The sequence below is a fragment of the Lathyrus oleraceus genome, chromosome 5 (assembly GCF_024323335.1).
Source record: "Lathyrus oleraceus cultivar Zhongwan6 chromosome 5, CAAS_Psat_ZW6_1.0, whole genome shotgun sequence".
In the NCBI taxonomy this organism is placed as follows: domain Eukaryota; kingdom Viridiplantae; phylum Streptophyta; class Magnoliopsida; order Fabales; family Fabaceae; genus Lathyrus; species Lathyrus oleraceus.
Window position 1 is genome coordinate 381975129 of NC_066583.1, and position 20229 is coordinate 381995357.

At 38.9% G+C, this 20229-nt stretch overlaps 2 protein-coding genes, 1 long non-coding RNA gene and 1 other non-coding gene across 5 annotated transcripts; 2 read left to right on the top strand and 2 right to left on the bottom strand.

The window, feature by feature from the left end:
• Positions 1 to 4552: 4552 nt before the first annotated feature.
• On the bottom strand, positions 4553 to 6572 carry LOC127079899 (uncharacterized). Of its 2 annotated transcripts, none has more exons than XR_007787992.1 (3): positions 5327 to 5414; positions 4931 to 5106; positions 4553 to 4812 (listed from the first exon to the last, which is right to left on the bottom strand). It is a non-coding gene; the product is annotated as an uncharacterized LOC127079899 (long non-coding RNA). The 2 variants fall into 2 exon arrangements; XR_007787991.1 differs by lacking the exon at positions 5327 to 5414 and adding an exon at positions 6474 to 6572 and having other exon boundaries at positions 4555 to 4812.
• Positions 6573 to 17060: 10488 nt separating this feature from the next.
• LOC127089703 (small nucleolar RNA R71) lies at positions 17061 to 17167 on the bottom strand. Its single transcript, XR_007791261.1, has one exon. It is a non-coding gene; the product is annotated as a small nucleolar RNA R71 (small nucleolar RNA).
• A 55-nt stretch (positions 17168 to 17222) lies between these two features.
• Positions 17223 to 17627, top strand: LOC127080868 (uncharacterized). Its single transcript, XM_051021157.1, has one exon. It carries the CDS (start codon positions 17223 to 17225, stop codon positions 17625 to 17627), a length of 405 nt encoding a protein of 134 aa, XP_050877114.1.
• Positions 17628 to 18281: 654 nt separating this feature from the next.
• On the top strand, positions 18282 to 18791 carry LOC127080869 (uncharacterized). Its single transcript, XM_051021158.1, has one exon. The coding sequence runs from the start codon at positions 18282 to 18284 to the stop codon at positions 18789 to 18791; it is 510 nt and encodes a 169-aa protein (XP_050877115.1).
• Positions 18792 to 20229: the final 1438 nt, after the last annotated feature.

The window sequence follows — 20229 nt, forward strand, 5'->3', positions numbered from 1 at the left end:
AAAATTTCATTTGAAGCTTTTTTGGTGATGTAATTTGAAGTTGAAGTTACGTTAAAACCTTTCCATTTTTGGCAAATTTGAATTATAGGTCACTTTCTATTTTTGGAAAGTTTTGACCTGACTTTATTTTCTTCAATGTTGATGTTTGAAATGTCAAATGAGACTTGTTTGAACATGAATGAAGTATTTCTAATCACTTCCCACCTCCAAATCCACTGTTGACTTGGCTGTTGACTTTCTAGGCCTCCAGTTGATCTGGCAATGTTCTGATGAAGTTCAAGCCTCTACCACTTGGGATTTTGATTCAAAATGATATCATAGCTCATGTAAGCTCTTGTGAATGATTGTGGTGTCCAAATTCTCAGAATGGCCACCATCTATTGCTCAATGACTGCCTTTGACTGCTTTGACTGTTGATTGCTTCATCTGCAAGACAAAGGTTAGATGACATATTTTTGTACTTTTAGTTAGTAGTAACAAGAAAAGCAATGATATACCAATACAAAACATGCTTGGTGATCAAGAATCACTCTCAAAAGGATAACCAACCCACAAAGAAGGAGGCAAGGTGCACAATGATCCTTGAGGCAATGAATGATATGATATGATGCCATGAGGGATCTTAGGGACAAAATTGGGGTCTTACACGTATCCAAACATAATTTTGAGTAGAGTAATCTAGAGAGATATTATAGTGACGATGTTGATTGGCGTTTTTAGTATAGTAATTCATAAAGGGATTATAATGAGGCATGTGGTTGACAACTTATAGGTTCAAGAGTGGAACCTTTTTTAGAATGTTGAGACTTGTGCTTTTGTTATGATTTTTGAGATGATGATGATGTGGTATATTGTGTTGTTTAGAATCATGCATTCATGTATTTCAGAGATAGGTAGGATTTTGGTATAGTGATGGCCTAGTTCAGTGAGGGACTATGGTGGTGTCACGTCTAGAGAGGGACACGATTTAGAGAGGAACCAGAGACATGGGAATATTAATAACATACCTTTGATCCTAATGATTTTGGTACCACGTGCATTTGAGATAGAGATGGTGGCATTGCATTGCATTTGCATTATGATATGTTTGATTGTGTTTTGAGTGTGAATGAGAATATTGTTATATTCGTTATTACTATTTTGTCTTGCTGATTTTTATCGTTAATATTTGTTAGATGTACTCTCACCCTTGTTTGTTATGGCATTTGTGCTTATCGAGAGTACAGGCAATGAGGTATATGAGTAGCTGCTAAGTTAGGGGATGGCGTCAATGCCCCTTTTTAGATTTTATCATTGGGTATTGTAGGATTTTCTCTGATATGTAGCACTGGGGATGGAATGTCTTATGTCATTTGTGTTATGGTTTATTTTTATGTTAGAGTTTGTTTATCAGACTTTATGTCAGACTCGTTTAGTTTTTGCTGCTTATTTTGCATGACTATTTGGTATTTGAGACTTTTATGCGTTGGTGAAGCATGCGTGACACTCTAATATGTGATTTTCATTTGAAATATTTTATTAAACATTGAGTCGGGGATTAAGGTGTTACAAAGGGGACTCTGAAGTATGGAGTTTTCTTCCCCTCTGATGCTAAATTTGATTCAGAGCAGATATGTTATTCAGACTCTGATTGGTGTGAAGACAGACTTAACATAAGAAGTACTTCTGGATATTTCTACAAGTATCTAGGAGGTCCTATTTCTTGGTGCTCCATGAATCAACCATTGGTTGCATTGTCAACCTGTGAAGTTGAGTATATTGCAGGTGCTTTGTCTGCTTGTCAAGCTATTTTGATTCTGAACTTGTTGCAGGATCTGAAGATCAAGGTGAGCAAGCATGTGAAGTTGATGATTGACAACAAATCAACTATAAGTCTTTCCAAGAATGCATATCTTCATGGAAGGAGTAAGCACATTGACACAAAGTTTCACTTTCTCAAAAATCAAGTTCATAGTGGAGTTCTTGAAGTTATTCACTACAACACTCAAACAACTGGCAGATGTTCTGACCAAAGCAATCAAGACTAAACACTTTATCCATTTGAGGGATGGAATTGGTGTTGTTGATTTTAGTCTTGAATGCGGATTAAGGGATGGTGTTAGAATGTAATCCAAATTTAGATTATGTTTCATTTAGAGTTAATTTGGTTTTGCATTTAGATTACATTTGGCTTGGGCTTGTGTATATAAGCTAAGGCTTAGTTCAGTTTGATATAGAATTTTGTAATCAATTCTGTTTTAAAAGTTAGTTACAACTCAGTTACATATTCTCTTTCTTCTTTCTCTTCCATCATCTTCTTCATCATCAACCTTGTGCACCAGCAGTTTTCCTCCATATTAAACTGAGAGGCCGCAAAGAGAGCGTCTCGATTTTAACCGGTAGCATGAGATTCGCTACATACACCATTTTGAATGGATTCTCCTTGGTGGCCAAGTGATGAGTGATATGATATGACTACAAAACTTCGTAAATCTGTTTAGTCTAGTGTCCTTTGGCATCATCTAACTTCTTCTTAATCCCCTTCAAAACAAAAAGTTAGGGTATAAGCATGAGTTATAGGGGTTCGTGTATGATGTTGTTGATAACGAGAAATTGTATCAGGTTTTTTGGCTTATATCGCATGTTATTCGTATTTATTTCAATATGTTTTATCACCTTTTAGTTCATTTTTATTCGTTTTGTAGTTGTTAGCGAGTTTCGGTGCGGATTCGAAAGTAAATCGAAAAAGGAGCAAAAGAGCAGCAAAAGAGCAAGATTCTGCCCATTTTGTCCTAATGGTGTTCGCCATGTGTATATGGTGTTCGCCATTGTCCTTCTTGCCACATCATTTAATGACCAAGGCAATGGCGTTCGCCATTATCATGCTGAAGCAGTTCTACGAAAGTGGGCAGTTTTGTGCAATTTTCTCCAATGTATTTTCCCTCCTATTTGCTTGCACGATCAAGGGAAGTTACAAGGATGCAAACCTCTATAAATAGGACTCTTTGAGGTGTTTCATGGCATCCAAGTTGTGCGGAAGCTCAGCCAAATCACATTTTAGTATTAAGCATATATCCACCTGTAAAAGTGACAATAACTCACATCGAGGGATTGTCACATTTATTTTCTTTTAAATTTCATTGTACTCTTGGATCAAGAACAAGCTTGCCGGAATTTTCAATTCAATTCAAGTTTCCATTTTTCTTTAGTTTCAGGTTTTTACTGCTTTATTATTTATACTTGTTATTACCTTTACTATATTACATGCCATGTTGTTTTCAAGTCTAGTTTCTTTGATCATGTTGTTTTTAATTAAAATAATGTCTTGCTAAATATCCTTGAGTCCGACGTATGAGGACCGTCGTTACCGACGGGACTCGGTAGAAATAATAGGTGAAAAATTATGGTTAAATTTTGTTTTGGTTTTAGTTTCCAATTGTATGTTTCATTGTTTTGACACGAGAGTGAAGAACAAACTAACACTACAACAAACAAGACCTTAGACAACGCTTTTTTTAGCCTTAGACAGCGCTTTAAAGCGCTGTCTAAACCTCCGCTGCTAAAGGTTTAGACAGCGCTTTTTTAAATCTTAAAAGCGTTGTCTAACCCCCTCCCCCCCTTAGACAGCGCTTTGGCCAAAAGCGCTTTATAAGACCCTCTTATTTTAAATTTTTTAGGTATACCTTAGACAGCGCTTTTTGAAAAGCGCTGTCTAAGGTATACCTAAAAAAATTAAAATAGGAGGGTCGCCCCCCCCTTAGACAGCGCTTTTGCCTAAAGCGCTTTCTAATCCCCCCCTTAGACAGCGCTTTTTACAAAAGCGCTGTCTAAGGTATACGAAAACATGAAGCTAAACCCCAAAACCTGTCTCCAACTCGGGCTGAACCATGTTCATAACTATTGAGACTCAACCTATATGCAATTGTTTGTAGCCAGATCCCACATAAAGCATTGGCAAAGGTCATGATCATATCAATAGAATGTGACTCTACTGCAACAAAACAACAGTGAGACATAAGGAACCATTAGCAGAGTGAGTGCATCACCTTGATGCAGCAGCAGGTTCAGCATGACAAGCATTTGACTTAACTCCTGAACACCACCACTCTCTAAGTACAAACTGGAAGCCATGAACAGGGAAGCATCAGAAGCCATTTCTAATGAGCAAAGCATCCCACTGTAGAACCCCTTTTGTTGCAGCATATGAGTCACGTGGTAGTAATTTACAAGACTACATGCTACAACATGTCATGAACACAAGAATTGGCAACAGACTGGTGCTTCAAAGCGGCATACAACCATTCACCATTAATAAACATCAAGTCAACTTGCAGCAAGGAAATGGTTGCAAACCTAAGGCAGCCTATGAATCTGCAACAAACATGTCCTAACTTCATACCAAACTTGCAAGGGCCAAGCCAAACCTCCAAAGCCTGTGGCAAACACAACAGTCATCAAGAGCCATCAATCAAAAAATAAAAACCAACCATACATTACATACTACAAACCTGGCCTGACCTATTTGATAAAGTCATACATCCAGCCATTTGAAACTCATCATAACATGGATGATTCCTGCAGCAACAATTCCTGCAACCAATAATGCAACAACCACCAAGTATGAGCCATCATTGCATAACATATGGACCTAGCCAACTGAACTCATGACTGCTGCTACAAAGTCACTAAAATAAGACATACCCCAAAGCCTGCAACAAGCCAAATGGAACCACACCAATGCATTGGGTTTGCAGTACTTGTCACCATGAGCTGCAAGTCCTTTAGGCATGAGTTTGAAAGTGAGATACAAAGGAAGTACATTGGTCCTACATCCTGCTAGCCATAAGCAAGAGCACAACATGAGCTCACAACCATTCCCTTGTACAGTAGGACATAACCAATCAATGCCAACCCAAGCATTTCAATAAGAAAATCAAACCTAACAACCTACCATATGCTGAACTGGAAGAAGGGTTCAATAGGATTCATCCATGTGCATTGAAAAACCAGTTGTTGAGGCAGTGATGCATGCACACCTCAAGGCCAAACATTCCCCAAGCTTGCATCAATAAGTCTACCATGGCTAAACCTTGAGTTGAGATGATAGGCCAAATCTACTCAAGCTTGCTGCAGCAAAAGAAACGGGTAAGGGCAAAGGAATTGAATACCAGTTGTGGGATAAAACTTGTGAAGCACTGAACTAAGCCTATGTATCAAAGTTATTAACATCCACATATCAAGCTATTCAACAATTCAAAGGGGGAAAAGTAAAGCCACTTAACCGTAACCTGCAACATGGATAGCAGGTCACTAAAATCATGTCAACATGAATGTAATTTCATGCTACCTGCTACAGCCAGTTGGTGCACCAAGGCTACTAACATGTATTCTTCATTATTCCAAGCCAAGGCCAGGGTCACTTAAACTTAACTTGTAACTTGAATAACAGGTCACCCAAAATGATCTCAACATAACTGCAACTTAACCATAACCTGCAGCAGCGAGTCAAGTTTCAATTCACTCATTCACTAACCAACATCAACTCACTTAACTAATTGAGTCGTTTCTAACTAATTGATTTTTTCAACTAACTCAATGAGTTGAGTCCAACTAACTCCAAACCATGTTTAACTAATTCCATACCTAAGTCCCAAGCTAGAAAGGCCCGAACCAAAAATCTATTTAAGAGATTCACCTCTCTCATTTTCACACCCTTGGCATTTGTGTGAATTCTCTCTGCAATCTTTTCCCTCACCCTCACCAAAGCTCTCACTCTCTCACAAAAAAGCCATTGAAGCTTCACCTTGAAGCTTCAATTTTGCTTGAGCTAAGCCACAACGTTCATAGATAAGTTGAAATCAACTTCTGCATTTCATTTTTTCAAAAACCTTCTCATTCAACCTCTATATAAACACTATTAAAAACACTTCCATAAGTGAAGAATTTTAAATTTATAAGCACACAAAAGCTATAACTCATAAGCTAATCCAAATGCTCCTAATGCATTAGTTATCTACCTATGCTTATCATGTTGGAGATCAAAGGGAGTAAAACGGTAAGCTTGCAAGCTTGAACGCTATAGGTGAAATCTCATCAGGAATCATATTGAAAAGATGCATACAAGAAGCTCGCAATGTTTCAAAGACTAAACCGCGAGCCATTCAACCAGTAGAATTGTGAACTGCATTGTTTACACTTCGACTATTTGACCGGATCAATCACACTTTCACCTAAGCTCAAGTTATTCAAAACCATGACCCAAAGATCTCACCCGTTCAAAAACATCGATATATAAAGCTTATTAAAGAATTAACTAACTAGCTATTAACAAGTTCAAACATACTAACTAAGCAAATTAATGCCTATTTGGATAAACAGTTAAATTAAGTGCTTATATCATAGAAGTTGTTTAGCTATTAGCTATTTTTATAAGAAATGATAATACAAATCAAACAGTTTCCACATAAAAGCTATAAATTGTATTCAAAACAAACCTTATCTTGCCAAACTTTGAAAAAATGGTATGAGTAACAAGCATAGAAGGTTTAGAAGAAACCCTAGTCTCCGCGAACCACCGCGACGGCACACCACTAACAACAACTGTAACACCCCGATAATAATATGATAATTAATTAAATTAAGTTAATAATATATTTAATTTAATTAGATAATTGGATTATTATTATTATTATTATTTTGGAATTATTGAATTATTATTATTATTGGAATAATAATATAATTTGGAAAATATATAAGTTGGAATAAGGAAAAAGAGTTTCATTTGGAAAATAAGGTTTTCACGTGAAACTCAGAGAAGCGGCTGAAAGAGGAAAAGGGCAAGAGGCAGAGCAAGAGGAAGAGGGTTGAAGAAGAGAAGAGCTTGGAGCTTGAAGATTCGCCGGATTAACTCAGGTAAGGGGGGTTTATCGTCGTTTAATGGGTATTATGGGTTAGCATGTAATGGGTAGTGATAAACCTTGAATTGACCCTAATTGGGATTGTGAATGCTGAAAATGATGTTGGATAAACTGTGTTAAAAACTGTAATTGAATCGATAATGGTGTGTGTCGTAATCTACTGGACGTATAGCTTTTTACGGAATTGGAATCGGAGGTCCGGAAGTCCTCTAACGGCGGAAAATGCGGAGAATTCTGCATTCTGCTTTGTGTTAGCGCAGGAACTGCTGTTTTGTCTGCGTTAACCGGTTAACCCAGGGTGTTAACCGGTTAACACTGTTACGAATTGAGAATTAGTGCTGTTTTGCCTGCGTTAACCGGTTAACCCAGGGCGTTAACCGGTTAACACTGTTAAGTTTTGGGCAGTAAGCGTGTTTTGCCTGCGTTAACCGGTTAACCCAGGGCGTTAACCGGTTAACACTGTTGCAGAGTGGAAAAATTGTTAATTTAAATGTTGTGTGCCTAATTGGTGGTTGCCTATATCGGTGTGTGATATAGTAGGGATTATTTCCCGCTGTTTTGAGCAGTATAGGTATTAGTAGAGTGTGCTAATACTGTGTTTAATTATTTGACATGATATGATGTGTTGATACATGTGTTGATGATGTATGATGATATGCATAATGCTGTAAATATATATATTATGCATGTATTTGTGAATGGACTGTTGTATGGCTTAGAGTGTGAGCATATGTCCATTGTGGATTGTTGTTGATGTTGCATTGCTAGATGATTAGCGTGCATAGCATAGCCTTCGGGGCTGTAGCTAATTCCCATGGTGAGGAATTAGTGAGTGAATCATTGTGGATTTGTTGTTGATGTTTGCATGCTAGATGATTAGTGTGCATAGCATAGCCTTTGGGGTTGTAGCTAATTCCCATGGTGAGGAATTAGTGAGTGAGTCACTAGGTCTCAAATGAGTGGGACTAGTGAGCTTAGTAGCCGTATCTGGATTGATCGGTGAGCTTGAACTATATGTTCAAGGATAGTCGGTACCGCATGTGTGGAGTCTCATTGCATAAATTATGTATGGCGTATAATATGAATGGATGTATTCCAATATTATACGTGTGTGGTGTTGCTATTGAGTATGAATATGAGTTGTATTGGTGTTGAATATGATGTTGAGTTGGTGTGCCGTTACTGAATGTACGAATACGATTAGGGTGATTAATGTGTTAAATTACTTAACATAACATTATATTCTATAATGCTTATTATATCGATTGAGGAACTCACCCTTACAACTATTTTTCAGGTAACGAGCAATGAGTTGAGTAGAAGCTAATACTTGGAGTCTAGTGTAGTCTCCTTAGTGGGTCATGCTCTGATAGATGTAACATCGGGATGGGATGTTTTGAATATTTTATTGATTGGTTGTGAACCATTTTACATGTAATATGTTACATGTTTTAAATGATAATTTGATCTCTATCCGCTGCGTATTATGCAACTGTTTTATTTGATAAATAAATGAGCATGACAAGCTACTTTGATGAATAGTGTGAAATGTTGTGTGACACCCTTGGATGCATAATTACTCTGATTTATATATGTTGTTATTTTAATTAAATAATTGGGGTATTTAGAAGGGTGTTACATTAGTGGTATCAGAGCATAGTCGGTCGAGTCGAGTCGTAATTATTCTGTTTCCCTGTACGGGATAGGTGTTGTGTAACCCTATCAGTACTCATTGTTTTAGTTTGTTTGGGTTTTCAGAATAGAGATGGCTGGAAGAGGTATAGATGATGCTGCGATTGCTGAGGCTCTTGGTATGCTAGCTGGAGTACTTGGAGGGAATCCGAATGTTGTGGGAATGGGAGCTGCTCGTCAATTGAGTGAGTTCCAGAAGAATAATCCTCCAATGTTCAAGGGAGCATACGATCCAGATGGCGCTCAGAAGTGGTTGAAGGAGATCGAGAGGATCTTCCGAGTAACTGAGTGTGCCGATAACCAGAAGGTCAGGTTCGGTACGCATATGCTGTCAGAGGAAGCTGATGATTGGTGGGTTGCTACCCGCACTGAGTTGGAATCTGCTGGGAATGCTGAGATCACTTGGGCGGTGTTCAGAGAGAGATTTCTGAGGAAGTATTTTCCAGAGGATGTCAGAGGAAAGAAAGAGATAGAGTTCTTGGAATTGAAGCAGGGTAACAAGTCTGTTACTGAGTATGCTGCTAAGTTCACAGAGCTGTCGAAGTATTACACTCCCTATAGTGAGGCTGCTGGAGAATTTTCGAAATGTGTGAAGTTTGAGAACGGGTTGCGTCCCGAGATCAAACAGGCTATTGGATATCAGCGGATCAGAGTGTTTTCTGACTTGGTTGACTGTTGCAGGATTTTTGAACAGGATTCCAAAGCCAGAGCAGAGAGCTATCAACAGAGAGTTGATAGGAAAGGCAAGAATCAGAATGATCGTGGAAAACCGTATGCAGCTGGCAAAGGTTTCCAGAAGCAGAGTGGGATGAAGAGACCTAGTGGGGGAGACTCTAGTGCCCCTGCTAAGTGTTATAGATGTGGTCGGGCTGGACATCGTGTCCATGAGTGTACCAGTGCTGAGATGAAGTGTTTCAAGTGTGGCAAAGGTGGTCATTTGGCTGCAGAGTGCCGGTTGAAGACTGTAACTTGTTTCAACTGTGGAGAGGTGGGTCATATCAGTCCACAGTGTCCTAAGCCGAAGAGAGAGAACCAGTCGGGAGGCAAGGTCTTTGCTTTATCGGGTTCTGAGACTTCTGCAGATGATCGTTTGATCAGAGGTACGTGTTATATTAATGGCTTTCCTCTTGTAGCTATTATCGACACAGGTGCTACTCATTCCTTTATATCTTTGGATTGTGCTGTGAAACTTAAGTTAGAGATATCTGAGATGTATGGTAGTATGGTGATTGATACTCCTGCAAAGGGTTCAGTGACTACTACTTCAGTTTGCTTGAGTTGTCCTTTGAGTATTTTTGGTAGAGACTTTGGGATAGACCTTGTGTGTCTTCCACTAGTGCAGATTGATGTTATCTTGGGAATGAACTGGTTGGTGTTTAACCGAGTTTCTATTAACTGTTTTGATAAGACTGTGATATTTCCTGAGATCGAAGAAGGAAAGAGTTTGTTTCTATCAGCCAGGCAGGTGAATGAGGAAGTAGCAGATGGGGCGGAGTTGTTTATGCTGTTAGCGACTCTGGAGGCTAAAGATAGACTGGTGATTGGCGATCTAGCAGTGGTGTGTGATTTTCCTGATGTGTTTCCTGAAGAAGTGAATGAATTGCCGCCAGAGCGTGAAGTTGAGTTCTCGATTGATTTGGTACCTGGTACTAGACCAATATCGATGGCTCCGTACCGTATGTCTGCTGTTGAGTTAACTGAATTGAAGAGTCAGTTGGAAGATCTGTTGGATAAGAAGTTTATTCGTCCGAGTGTGTCACCGTGGGGTGCACCAGTGTTATTGGTTAAGAAGAAAGAAGGTACTATGAGGTTGTGTGTGGACTACAGGCAACTGAATAAAGTGACGATCAAGAATCGGTATCCTTTGCCGAGGATTGATGATTTGATGGATCAGTTGGTTGGTGCGAGTGTGTTCAGCAAGATAGATTTGAGATCTGGGTATCATCAGATACGTGTGAAAACTGAGGATATTCAGAAGACTGCTTTCAGGACAAGGTATGGACATTATGAGTATTCTGTAATGCCTTTTGGTGTGACTAATGCGCCTGGAGTATTCATGGAGTATATGAATAGGATTTTCCATCCGTACCTAGACCAGTTTGTTGTGGTGTTTATTGATGACATTTTGGTGTATTCGAAATCTGAAGAAGAGCATGCTGAGCATTTGAGAGTGGTTTTAGAAGTTCTACGAGAAAAGAAGTTATTTGCTAAACTCTCTAAATGTGAATTTTTGGTTAGAAGAGGTTAGTTTTCTTGGTCATGTGATTTCAAGAGGTGGTGTTGCTGTTGATCCTTCTAAGATAGAAGCGGTATCTAAGTGGGAAGCTCCGAAGTCAGTTTCTGAGATAAGGAGTTTTCTTGGACTTGCAGGTTATTATAGGAAGTTCATTGAGGGATTTTCTAAGTTGGCGTTACCGTTGACGATGTTGACTAGAAAGGGACAAGCGTTTGTTTGGGACTCCAAATGTGAAGAAGGTTTCCAAGAGTTAAAGAGAAGGTTAACTAGTGCTCCTATTCTGATATTACCGAGTTCGTCGGAATCATTTGAGGTTTACTGTGATGCTTCATTGTTGGGCTTGGGTGGTGTGTTGATGCAGAATAAGCAGGTTATAGCTTATGCTTCGAGACAACTGAGAGTTCATGAGAAGAACTATCCGACACACGATTTAGAGTTAGCAGCTGTAGTGTTTGTTCTGAAGTTATGGAGGCATTACTTGTACGGGTCGAGATTTGAGGTTTTCAGTGACCATAAAAGTTTAAAGTATTTGTTTGATCAGAAAGAACTGAATATGAGACAGAGGAGATGGTTAGAATTTCTGAAGGATTATGACTTTGGTTTGAATTACCATCCGGGTAAAGCAAATGTAGTGGCTGATGCGTTGAGTCGGAAATCATTGCATATGTCTATGTTAATGGTTAAAGAATTGGATTTAATTGAGCAGTTTAGAGACTTGAGTTTGGTGTGTGAGAGTACTCACAATAGTGTTAAATTGGGGATGTTGAAGTTAACGAGTAATATTTTGGATGAGATTAGAGAAGGTCAGAAATCCGATGTGCTTTTGGTCGATAAATTGACTTTAGTGAATCAAGGTCAAGGTGGTGAATTCAGAGTTGATGAGAATGGTGTTTTGAAATTTGGTAATCGGGTGTGTATTCCGGATGTTACCGAACTTAAGAAGAGGATTCTGGAGGAAGGACATCGTAGTGGTCTGAGTATTCATCCTGGAGCTACGAAGATGTATCATGATTTGAAAAAGTTATTTTGGTGGCCGGGAATGAAAAGAGAAATTGCGAGTTTTGTTTATTCCTGTTTGACTTGTCAGAAGTCAAAGATTGAGCATCAGAAGCCGTCTGGGCTAATGCAACCGTTGGCTATTCCAGAGTGGAAGTGGGATAGTATCAGTATGGATTTTGTTTCTGGTTTGCCGAGGACAAGTAAGAATTTTGAAGCTATTTGGGTGATTGTGGATAGATTGACGAAGTCGGCTCATTTCATTCCGATCAGAATGGATTATCCGTTAGAGAGATTAGCCGAGTTGTATATTGAGAAGATTGTAAGTTTGCATGGTATTCCGTCTAGTATTGTTTCGGACAGAGATCCTAGATTTACATCGAAGTTTTGGGAAGGTTTGCAGAGGGCTTTGGGAACTAAGCTGAGATTGAGTTCTGCATATCATCCGCAGACTGATGGTCAGACTGAGAGGACGATTCAGTCATTAGAGGATCTTTTGAGAGCTTGTGTTTTGGAAAAGAGAGGTGCTTGGGATTGTTATTTACCTTTGATTGAGTTTACCTACAACAATAGTTTTCATTCGAGCATTGGTATGGCACCGTTTGAAGCTTTGTATGGTAGGAGATGTCGGACACCTTTATGTTGGTATGAGTCCGGTGAGAGTGCTGTGGTTGGACCGGAGATTGTTCAACAGACTACAGAAAAGATTAAGATGATTCAGGAGAAGATGAGAATTGCTCAGAGTCGTCAGAAGAGTTATCATGATAAGAGGAGGAAGTCACTTGAGTTCCAAGAGGGAGATCATGTGTTTCTTCGTGTTACTCCGATAACTGGTGTTGGTCGAGCTTTGAAGTCGAAGAAGTTGACACCTCGATTTATTGGTCCTTATCAGATTTTGGAGAGGATAGGGGAGGTAGCCTATCGTGTCGCTTTACCGCCGTCGCTTGCGAATTTGCATGAGGTTTTTCATGTGTCTCAGTTGAGGAGGTACATTCATGATCCGTCGCATGTAGTCCAAGTAGATGATGTACAGGTGAGAGATAACCTGACTGTTGAAACATCACCTATGAGGATCGAGGATCGAGAGTTGAAGCAGTTGCGGGGTAAAGAGATTGCCTTGGTGAAGGTAGCTTGGGGAGGACCAGCAGGTGGCAATGTGACTTGGGAACTTGAGAGTAAGATGAAGGAGTCTTACCCAGAGTTGTTCTCTTGAGGTATGTTTTCGAGGACGAAAACTCTTTTAGTGGGGGAGAGTTGTAACACCCCGATAATAATATGATAATTAATTAAATTAAGTTAATAATATATTTAATTTAATTAGATAATTGGATTATTATTATTATTATTATTTTGGAATTATTGAATTATTATTATTATTGGAATAATAATATAATTTGGAAAATATATAAGTTGGAATAAGGAAAAAGAGTTTCATTTGGAAAATAAGGTTTTCACGTGAAACTCAGAGAAGCGGCTGAAAGAGGAAAAGGGCAAGAGGCAGAGCAAGAGGAAGAGGGTTGAAGAAGAGAAGAGCTTGGAGCTTGAAGATTCGCCGGATTAACTCAGGTAAGGGGGGTTTATCGTCGTTTAATGGGTATTATGGGTTAGCATGTAATGGGTAGTGATAAACCTTGAATTGACCCTAATTGGGATTGTGAATGCTGAAAATGATGTTGGATAAACTGTGTTAAAAACTGTAATTGAATCGATAATGGTGTGTGTCGTAATCTACTGGACGTATAGCTTTTTACGGAATTGGAATCGGAGGTCCGGAAGTCCTCTAACGGCGGAAAATGCGGAGAATTCTGCATTCTGCTTTGTGTTAGCGCAGGAACTGCTGTTTTGTCTGCGTTAACCGGTTAACCCAGGGTGTTAACCGGTTAACACTGTTACGAATTGAGAATTAGTGCTGTTTTGCCTGCGTTAACCGGTTAACCCAGGGCGTTAACCGGTTAACACTGTTAAGTTTTGGGCAGTAAGCGTGTTTTGCCTGCGTTAACCGGTTAACCCAGGGCGTTAACCGGTTAACACTGTTGCAGAGTGGAAAAATTGTTAATTTAAATGTTGTGTGCCTAATTGGTGGTTGCCTATATCGGTGTGTGATATAGTAGGGATTATTTCCCGCTGTTTTGAGCAGTATAGGTATTAGTAGAGTGTGCTAATACTGTGTTTAATTATTTGACATGATATGATGTGTTGATACATGTGTTGATGATGTATGATGATATGCATAATGCTGTAAATATATATATTATGCATGTATTTGTGAATGGACTGTTGTATGGCTTAGAGTGTGAGCATATGTCCATTGTGGATTGTTGTTGATGTTGCATTGCTAGATGATTAGCGTGCATAGCATAGCCTTCGGGGCTGTAGCTAATTCCCATGGTGAGGAATTAGTGAGTGAATCATTGTGGATTTGTTGTTGATGTTTGCATGCTAGATGATTAGTGTGCATAGCATAGCCTTTGGGGCTGTAGCTAATTCCCATGGTGAGGAATTAGTGAGTGAGTCACTAGGTCTCAAATGAGTGGGACTAGTGAGCTTAGTAGCCGTATCTGGATTGATCGGTGAGCTTGAACTATATGTTCAAGGATAGTCGGTACCGCATGTGTGGAGTCTCATTGCATAAATTATGTATGGCGTATAATATGAATGGATGTATTCCAATATTATACGTGTGCGGTGTTGCTATTGAGTATGAATATGAGTTGTATTGGTGTTGAATATGATGTTGAGTTGGTGTGCCGTTACTGAATGTACGAATACGATTAGGGTGATTAATGTGTTAAATTACTTAACATAACATTATATTCTATAATGCTTATTATATCGATTGAGGAACTCACCCTTACAACTATTTTTCAGGTAACGAGCAATGAGTTGAGTAGAAGCTAATACTTGGAGTCTAGTGTAGTCTCCTTAGTGGGTCATGCTCTGATAGATGTAACATCGGGATGGGATGTTTTGAATATTTTATTGATTGGTTGTGAACCATTTTACATGTAATATGTTACATGTTTTAAATGATAATTTGATCTCTATCCGCTGCGTATTATGCAACTGTTTTATTTGATAAATAAATGAGCATGACAAGCTACTTTGATGAATAGTGTGAAATATTGTGTGACACCCTTGGATGCATAATTACTCTGATTTATATATGTTGTTATTTTAATTAAATAATTGGGGTATTTAGAAGGGTGTTACAACAACCGTATCCGGTTCGCGCCTGGAACTCCGATTGACATTCCGAAAAGCATAAAACTCTTCCCAATTCTTCTTCATCCCATCAAAATCATCACACTCAGGAACATCAACCTCGAGCCTAAACCTAACCCCTTGAAGATTCAACTCAACGCCGTTCAATTTTTCAACAAGACCATTCCTCCATTTCACAACGTCGTTTTCATTCTTCTCACTCAAAAACGACAGGTCCCAGATGTGGAGTGTACCGTAAACGACGGGATCTTCGCGTTTATGCTTTTTGAGGTCTTTGTTGAAGCGTTTGAATTGAAGATCTTCTTCGGGGAGAGGAAAGGGAAGAGAATGAGAGGTTTGGAGAAAATCGAGTAAGGCTCGTTTGGTTTTCCATTCGTCGATTTGGTTTGTTATGGAGGATTAAGGTGTGGAAGGGTGTACGGTGAGGTTGAGTTTGATGCGTGGTAGGAGAGTGAGGTCTTTGTCTATTTCTAGGGTTGTTGTTGGGGGGATTAGGTTTAGATTTTCTTGCTCCTCCATTTTCATCTTCATGCTCATCACTCAGTCACTCGCTGACTAAACTGGTGTTATTTTCTTCAGCTACTTTTCTCTTACATCGTTAAAAATTAAAATCAGTTTAAACAGCGCTTTCTCAAAAGCGCTGACTAAGGTCTATATTTAAAAGCGCTTTCTAAAAGCGCTGTCTAAGGGGGGGTCTTAGACATCGCTTTCTAAAAGCGCTGTCTAAGACCCCCCCTTAGACAGCGCTTTCATTATTTTTTTAGAACATTTTCCGTGTTTTATTTTTATTTTAACCTTAGACAGCGCTTTCTTTTAAAAGCGCTGTCTAAGATGCGCTGTTAAAAAACCTTTTTGGCGTAGTGTAAGGTTCTAGCCGATAGTGCGAGAGTGTGAGGAAGGAACCAGATAGTGGAAACTAGGCATCGATCCTAAAAACAACGAGATCGCTTTAGCCATCGTTTAGGATCTCATTGGTTTTCAAAATATGTTTTCTAATTGAAACGGGCGAGCGAGAGCAAAATCCTGTGGTTAGGAGGTGTGGTTTTAGTCAATAGCGCGAGAGTGTGAGACGGAGTCTTTAAATCAATATTTTCTACATAATGCAATAAAGTCATAATTAGTACCCGAATTCTACCTAATCCCTTAGGAACACGGAATCCATATTCCGGGCTCGTTTTATCATCATTTTCAAACCTCTAACAATTAGCATTTATATCTCCGCTCATATTCCTTTAACCTTTAACCTTAGCTTCAAATTGCAATGATAAATAATATTAGTTTGATTATTAGTCTTTGTGGGTTCGATAATCATTTAAAACTACCCGGTAAACTGTATACTTGCAATTATTATCCGACAGACACGTCCGTCACGATCAAGTTTTTGGCGCCACTGTCGGGGACTAATTTAGTCAATATTGTGATTCTATTGTTGCGCAGTATAGACTAAGGCAAATTTTATTTTATTTACCCTTCTAAATTGTCAATTGTATGCCAAGCACTCTCTCAAAAAGTGAATAGCTAGAACAACCAGTTGACGAAGTCGAGTGTTTTATTAATTTACAACGCCGAGTTCATAATTTCCGAATTAGGTATAATCTTCCTTTTCCAAAACAAAAATCAAAATCTAAACCAGTAATGGTTGAAGGACCACAAAACCGTCCTCTGAAATATTATGTTGTTCCTTCAGAGGAGGAACCACACAACAACATTGCTGCCCCTGCCATTAACCGAAATGATTTCGAGTTGAAACCTTCGATGTTATCAATCGTTCAACAAATCCAATTTTCAGGTAGTCCTACAGACAATCCAAACTTACGTTTGTCAGTGTTTGTGCAGTACTCAGACACAGTAAAAGCCAATGGTGTCAGTCCCGAAGCAATTAGATTACGTATTTTCCCTTTCTCCTTGAGAGATAGAGCTTGAGCTTGGCTCCAGTCTCTACCTTCGAACTCTGTAACCACGTGGGACGAGTTAAAGAAAGTCTTCTTAGCCCGATACTTCCCACCAAGCAAGACACTATACTAAGAGCTCAAATCAACGGAGTTAAGCAAAAAGACAACGAATCTCTTTTTGACGCTTGGGAAAGATACAAGGACATGATGAGACTTTGTCCACACCGTGGACTTGAGCAATGGCTGATTGTCCATACTTTCTACAATGGTCTTTTGTACAACACTAAAATGAATTTGAGCGCTGCAGTTGGTGGTGCTTTAATGGACAAACCATATGATGAAGCCTATGAACTCATCGAGAGCATGGCTCAAAATCATTTCCAATGGGGAGGTGAACGTGTTACTGTAGAAAAACCAACTCCGAAAGGCGGAATGTACGAAGTTAATGGTATAGACCGTGTCAATGCTAAAGTGGATGCACTTACTCAAAAGATCGAAAGCTTAGCCATAACACCAGCAGCTACCGTAACTGCTGTAACACCAAACTATGAATTGTGTGGAACCCCTGAGCATACTAATGTTGATTGTCAGTTATTGGCTGGTATTCCTACCGGCAAAGTAAATTACGCTCAAGGAAACCCATATTCCAACACCTACAACCCTGGATGGCGAAATCATCCGAACTTTTCTTAAAAAAATAGCAATGCTTTATTTCCTCCAAACCTAGCATCTGCTATTCCACCTGGTTATCATAAAGGAGCCCATGTTTCTCCATAAACAACTAGAAAGTCAAATTTAGAGATCATGATGGAAAACTTTATGAATGTTCAAGCTCAACAAGATAAGGATTTCGCAAATCAGAATGCTCATTCTAGCGAACTGATGAAGCAAATGTCAAGTAATCTTGATCTTATGGCTACCCATAATAAAACGTTAGAAACCCAAATTTCCCAAGTAGCCAAACAACAAGTAACAATAGCAACCCCAGCTGGAGCATTTCCTGGTCAACCACAATCAAACCCAAAAGGTCATGCTAATGCTATTACACTATGAAATGGGACATAATTAGATGAAATGGTTGACCCAAGACTTAAAAACCCAACCATGTATCAAAACTCTGGTAAAGGAACTGAAAAGGTAAACGAACCAACCGAAAATGGAAAGGAAGACAAAAATGGAGAGGCAGAAAATAAAGAAACACCTTATGTGCCTCCGCCGCCATACAAACCACATATGCCTTACCCTCAAAGACTTGCTAAGTCTAAAAATGAAGGACAATTTAAGAAACTCGTAGAACTTCTGAAGCAGCTTAATATCACTATACCATTCACATAAGTCATTACGTAAATGCCTTTATATGCTAAATTCCTTAAAGAAATATTATCTAATAAGAAAAAGCTTGAGGATAATGAAACTGTTATGCTTACTGTTGAGTGTGGCACTATTATTCAAAGCAACATGCCTCCTAAGCCGAAAGACCCTGGTAGTTTTTCCATACCATGTGCAATCGGAAAGTTTATCATAGATAAAGCTATGTGCGATTTAGGAGCCAGTGTTAGTTTAATGCCTTTATCTACATGCAAGAAACTCAATTTAGGAGAACTAAGACCAACGAAGATGTCTCTACAACTAGCTGACCATTCTATTAAATTTCTAATAGGTATGCTAGAGAACATTCTCGTTCGTATAGGTCAATTCAATATTCCCACCGACTTTGTAATAATGGATATAAAGGAGGATTCTCACATCCCTATTATTTTAGGAAGACCCTTTTTAGCCACAGTTGGAGCCATCATAGATGTCAAGAAAGGAAATCTAACTTTTGAAGTTGGGGAAGAAAAAGTCGAATTTATTTAAGCTCAATTTTTACATGCGCCAGCTATAGAAGATTCATGTTTTCTCTTAGACGTCATCGACAAATGTGTGAAAGAAATGGAGAGGGAACCATCTAAGTATACTGAAGTACTAAATATTCCATCTCCTCCTATATTCGAAGACGATAATTGCATGAGCCATACGTAGATGACAGTCTGAGGGAATGTCTAGCACTAACACCCAATCCAATACCATGCCCAAAGAAACATGCTTTAGAACTTAAAACACTACCCAAAGACCTAAGGTATGAATTCCTAGACACCTAGATTGAACGACCAGTAATAGTCAACGCTAACTTAGGACAGATAGAAACTGAAAAATTACTTCATGTCTTAAGAAAGTATCCAACAATTTTAGGCCATAACATCTCTAACCTAAAAGGAATACGTCCCTCTATATGTATGCATCACATTATGCTAGAGGAGAACTGTAAAACCTCTAGAGAACATCAGAGAAGAATAAATCCTATCTTGAGTGATGTAGGCAAAAAGAAGGTACAAAACCTATTAGAAGCAGGAATTATATACCTGAAATTCTAGTTATCAGACTTTGGATGTCACACTGGTTGTTATGACATCCAATTCTGCACAGACAGGGATTATGCAGAACTTAAATGTAAGTGCAGTAAATAACACAAGTAATTGTTCACCCAGTTCAGTCCAACATGACCTACATCTGGGGGCTACCAAGCCAGGGAGGAAATCCACTATTAGTAGTATCAATTCAAAGCTAAACTCACCCGTTTACAACTTATCACTTAATCCCTACCCAATGCAATTTCAATCTTAATCTAAGATCAGAGTTCCTACTCACTCCCCCTCAATCACCTCAGTGATATTAAAAACACTTTGAAGTCACACTTCAAAAACAACTCTTGGTTATGCTTCACAGCTTAAACCAAGATACACAGCACTCACGCTTAAAAGCTTCGAGTGACACAACACTTACAACTCAATGAACACCCTATGCCAAAGCAATCATCTATTTGATAATGACTTGGCTTACAAGATACGTCTAATTCTAGACTCACAAAAATACAGCAGTGAATTAAGATGGACACACTAAATCTTCACGCCTCAAAATCCCTGAAACTGAATGGAGGAATGCCTTCCTTTTTATATTGCAGCACCTGGGCTTTTGCACCTGTATTTTCCTGAATTTTAGGTCACATACGTTCCCTCAAATTCAATATTTAGGTTGCTAACAAATAGGCTATTTGTTAGGTTCATTGAATGTAGCTTGGTTGTTGATTTCCTGGATTTTCTCTAAGCTGTTGACTTCCTAAAGAATAGCCTGAGAAAGCTGTAACAGAAAACTGAACAACCTACAATTTAGCATATGCTGTCAGGCATGAATGTCACGACATTCAGCTTGACATCAAGGTCCATATGCTGAGTCTGTTTTCCCAGAAAACAGACTG

What these genes read in the sequence shown, in the direction of transcription:
- LOC127080868 (XM_051021157.1), top strand. Translation starts at nt 17,223, where the DNA reads ATGAATTTGAGCGCTGCAGTTGGTGGTGCTTTAATGGACAAACCATAT.
- LOC127080869 (XM_051021158.1), top strand. Translation starts at nt 18,282, where the DNA reads ATGCCTTTATATGCTAAATTCCTTAAAGAAATATTATCTAATAAGAAA.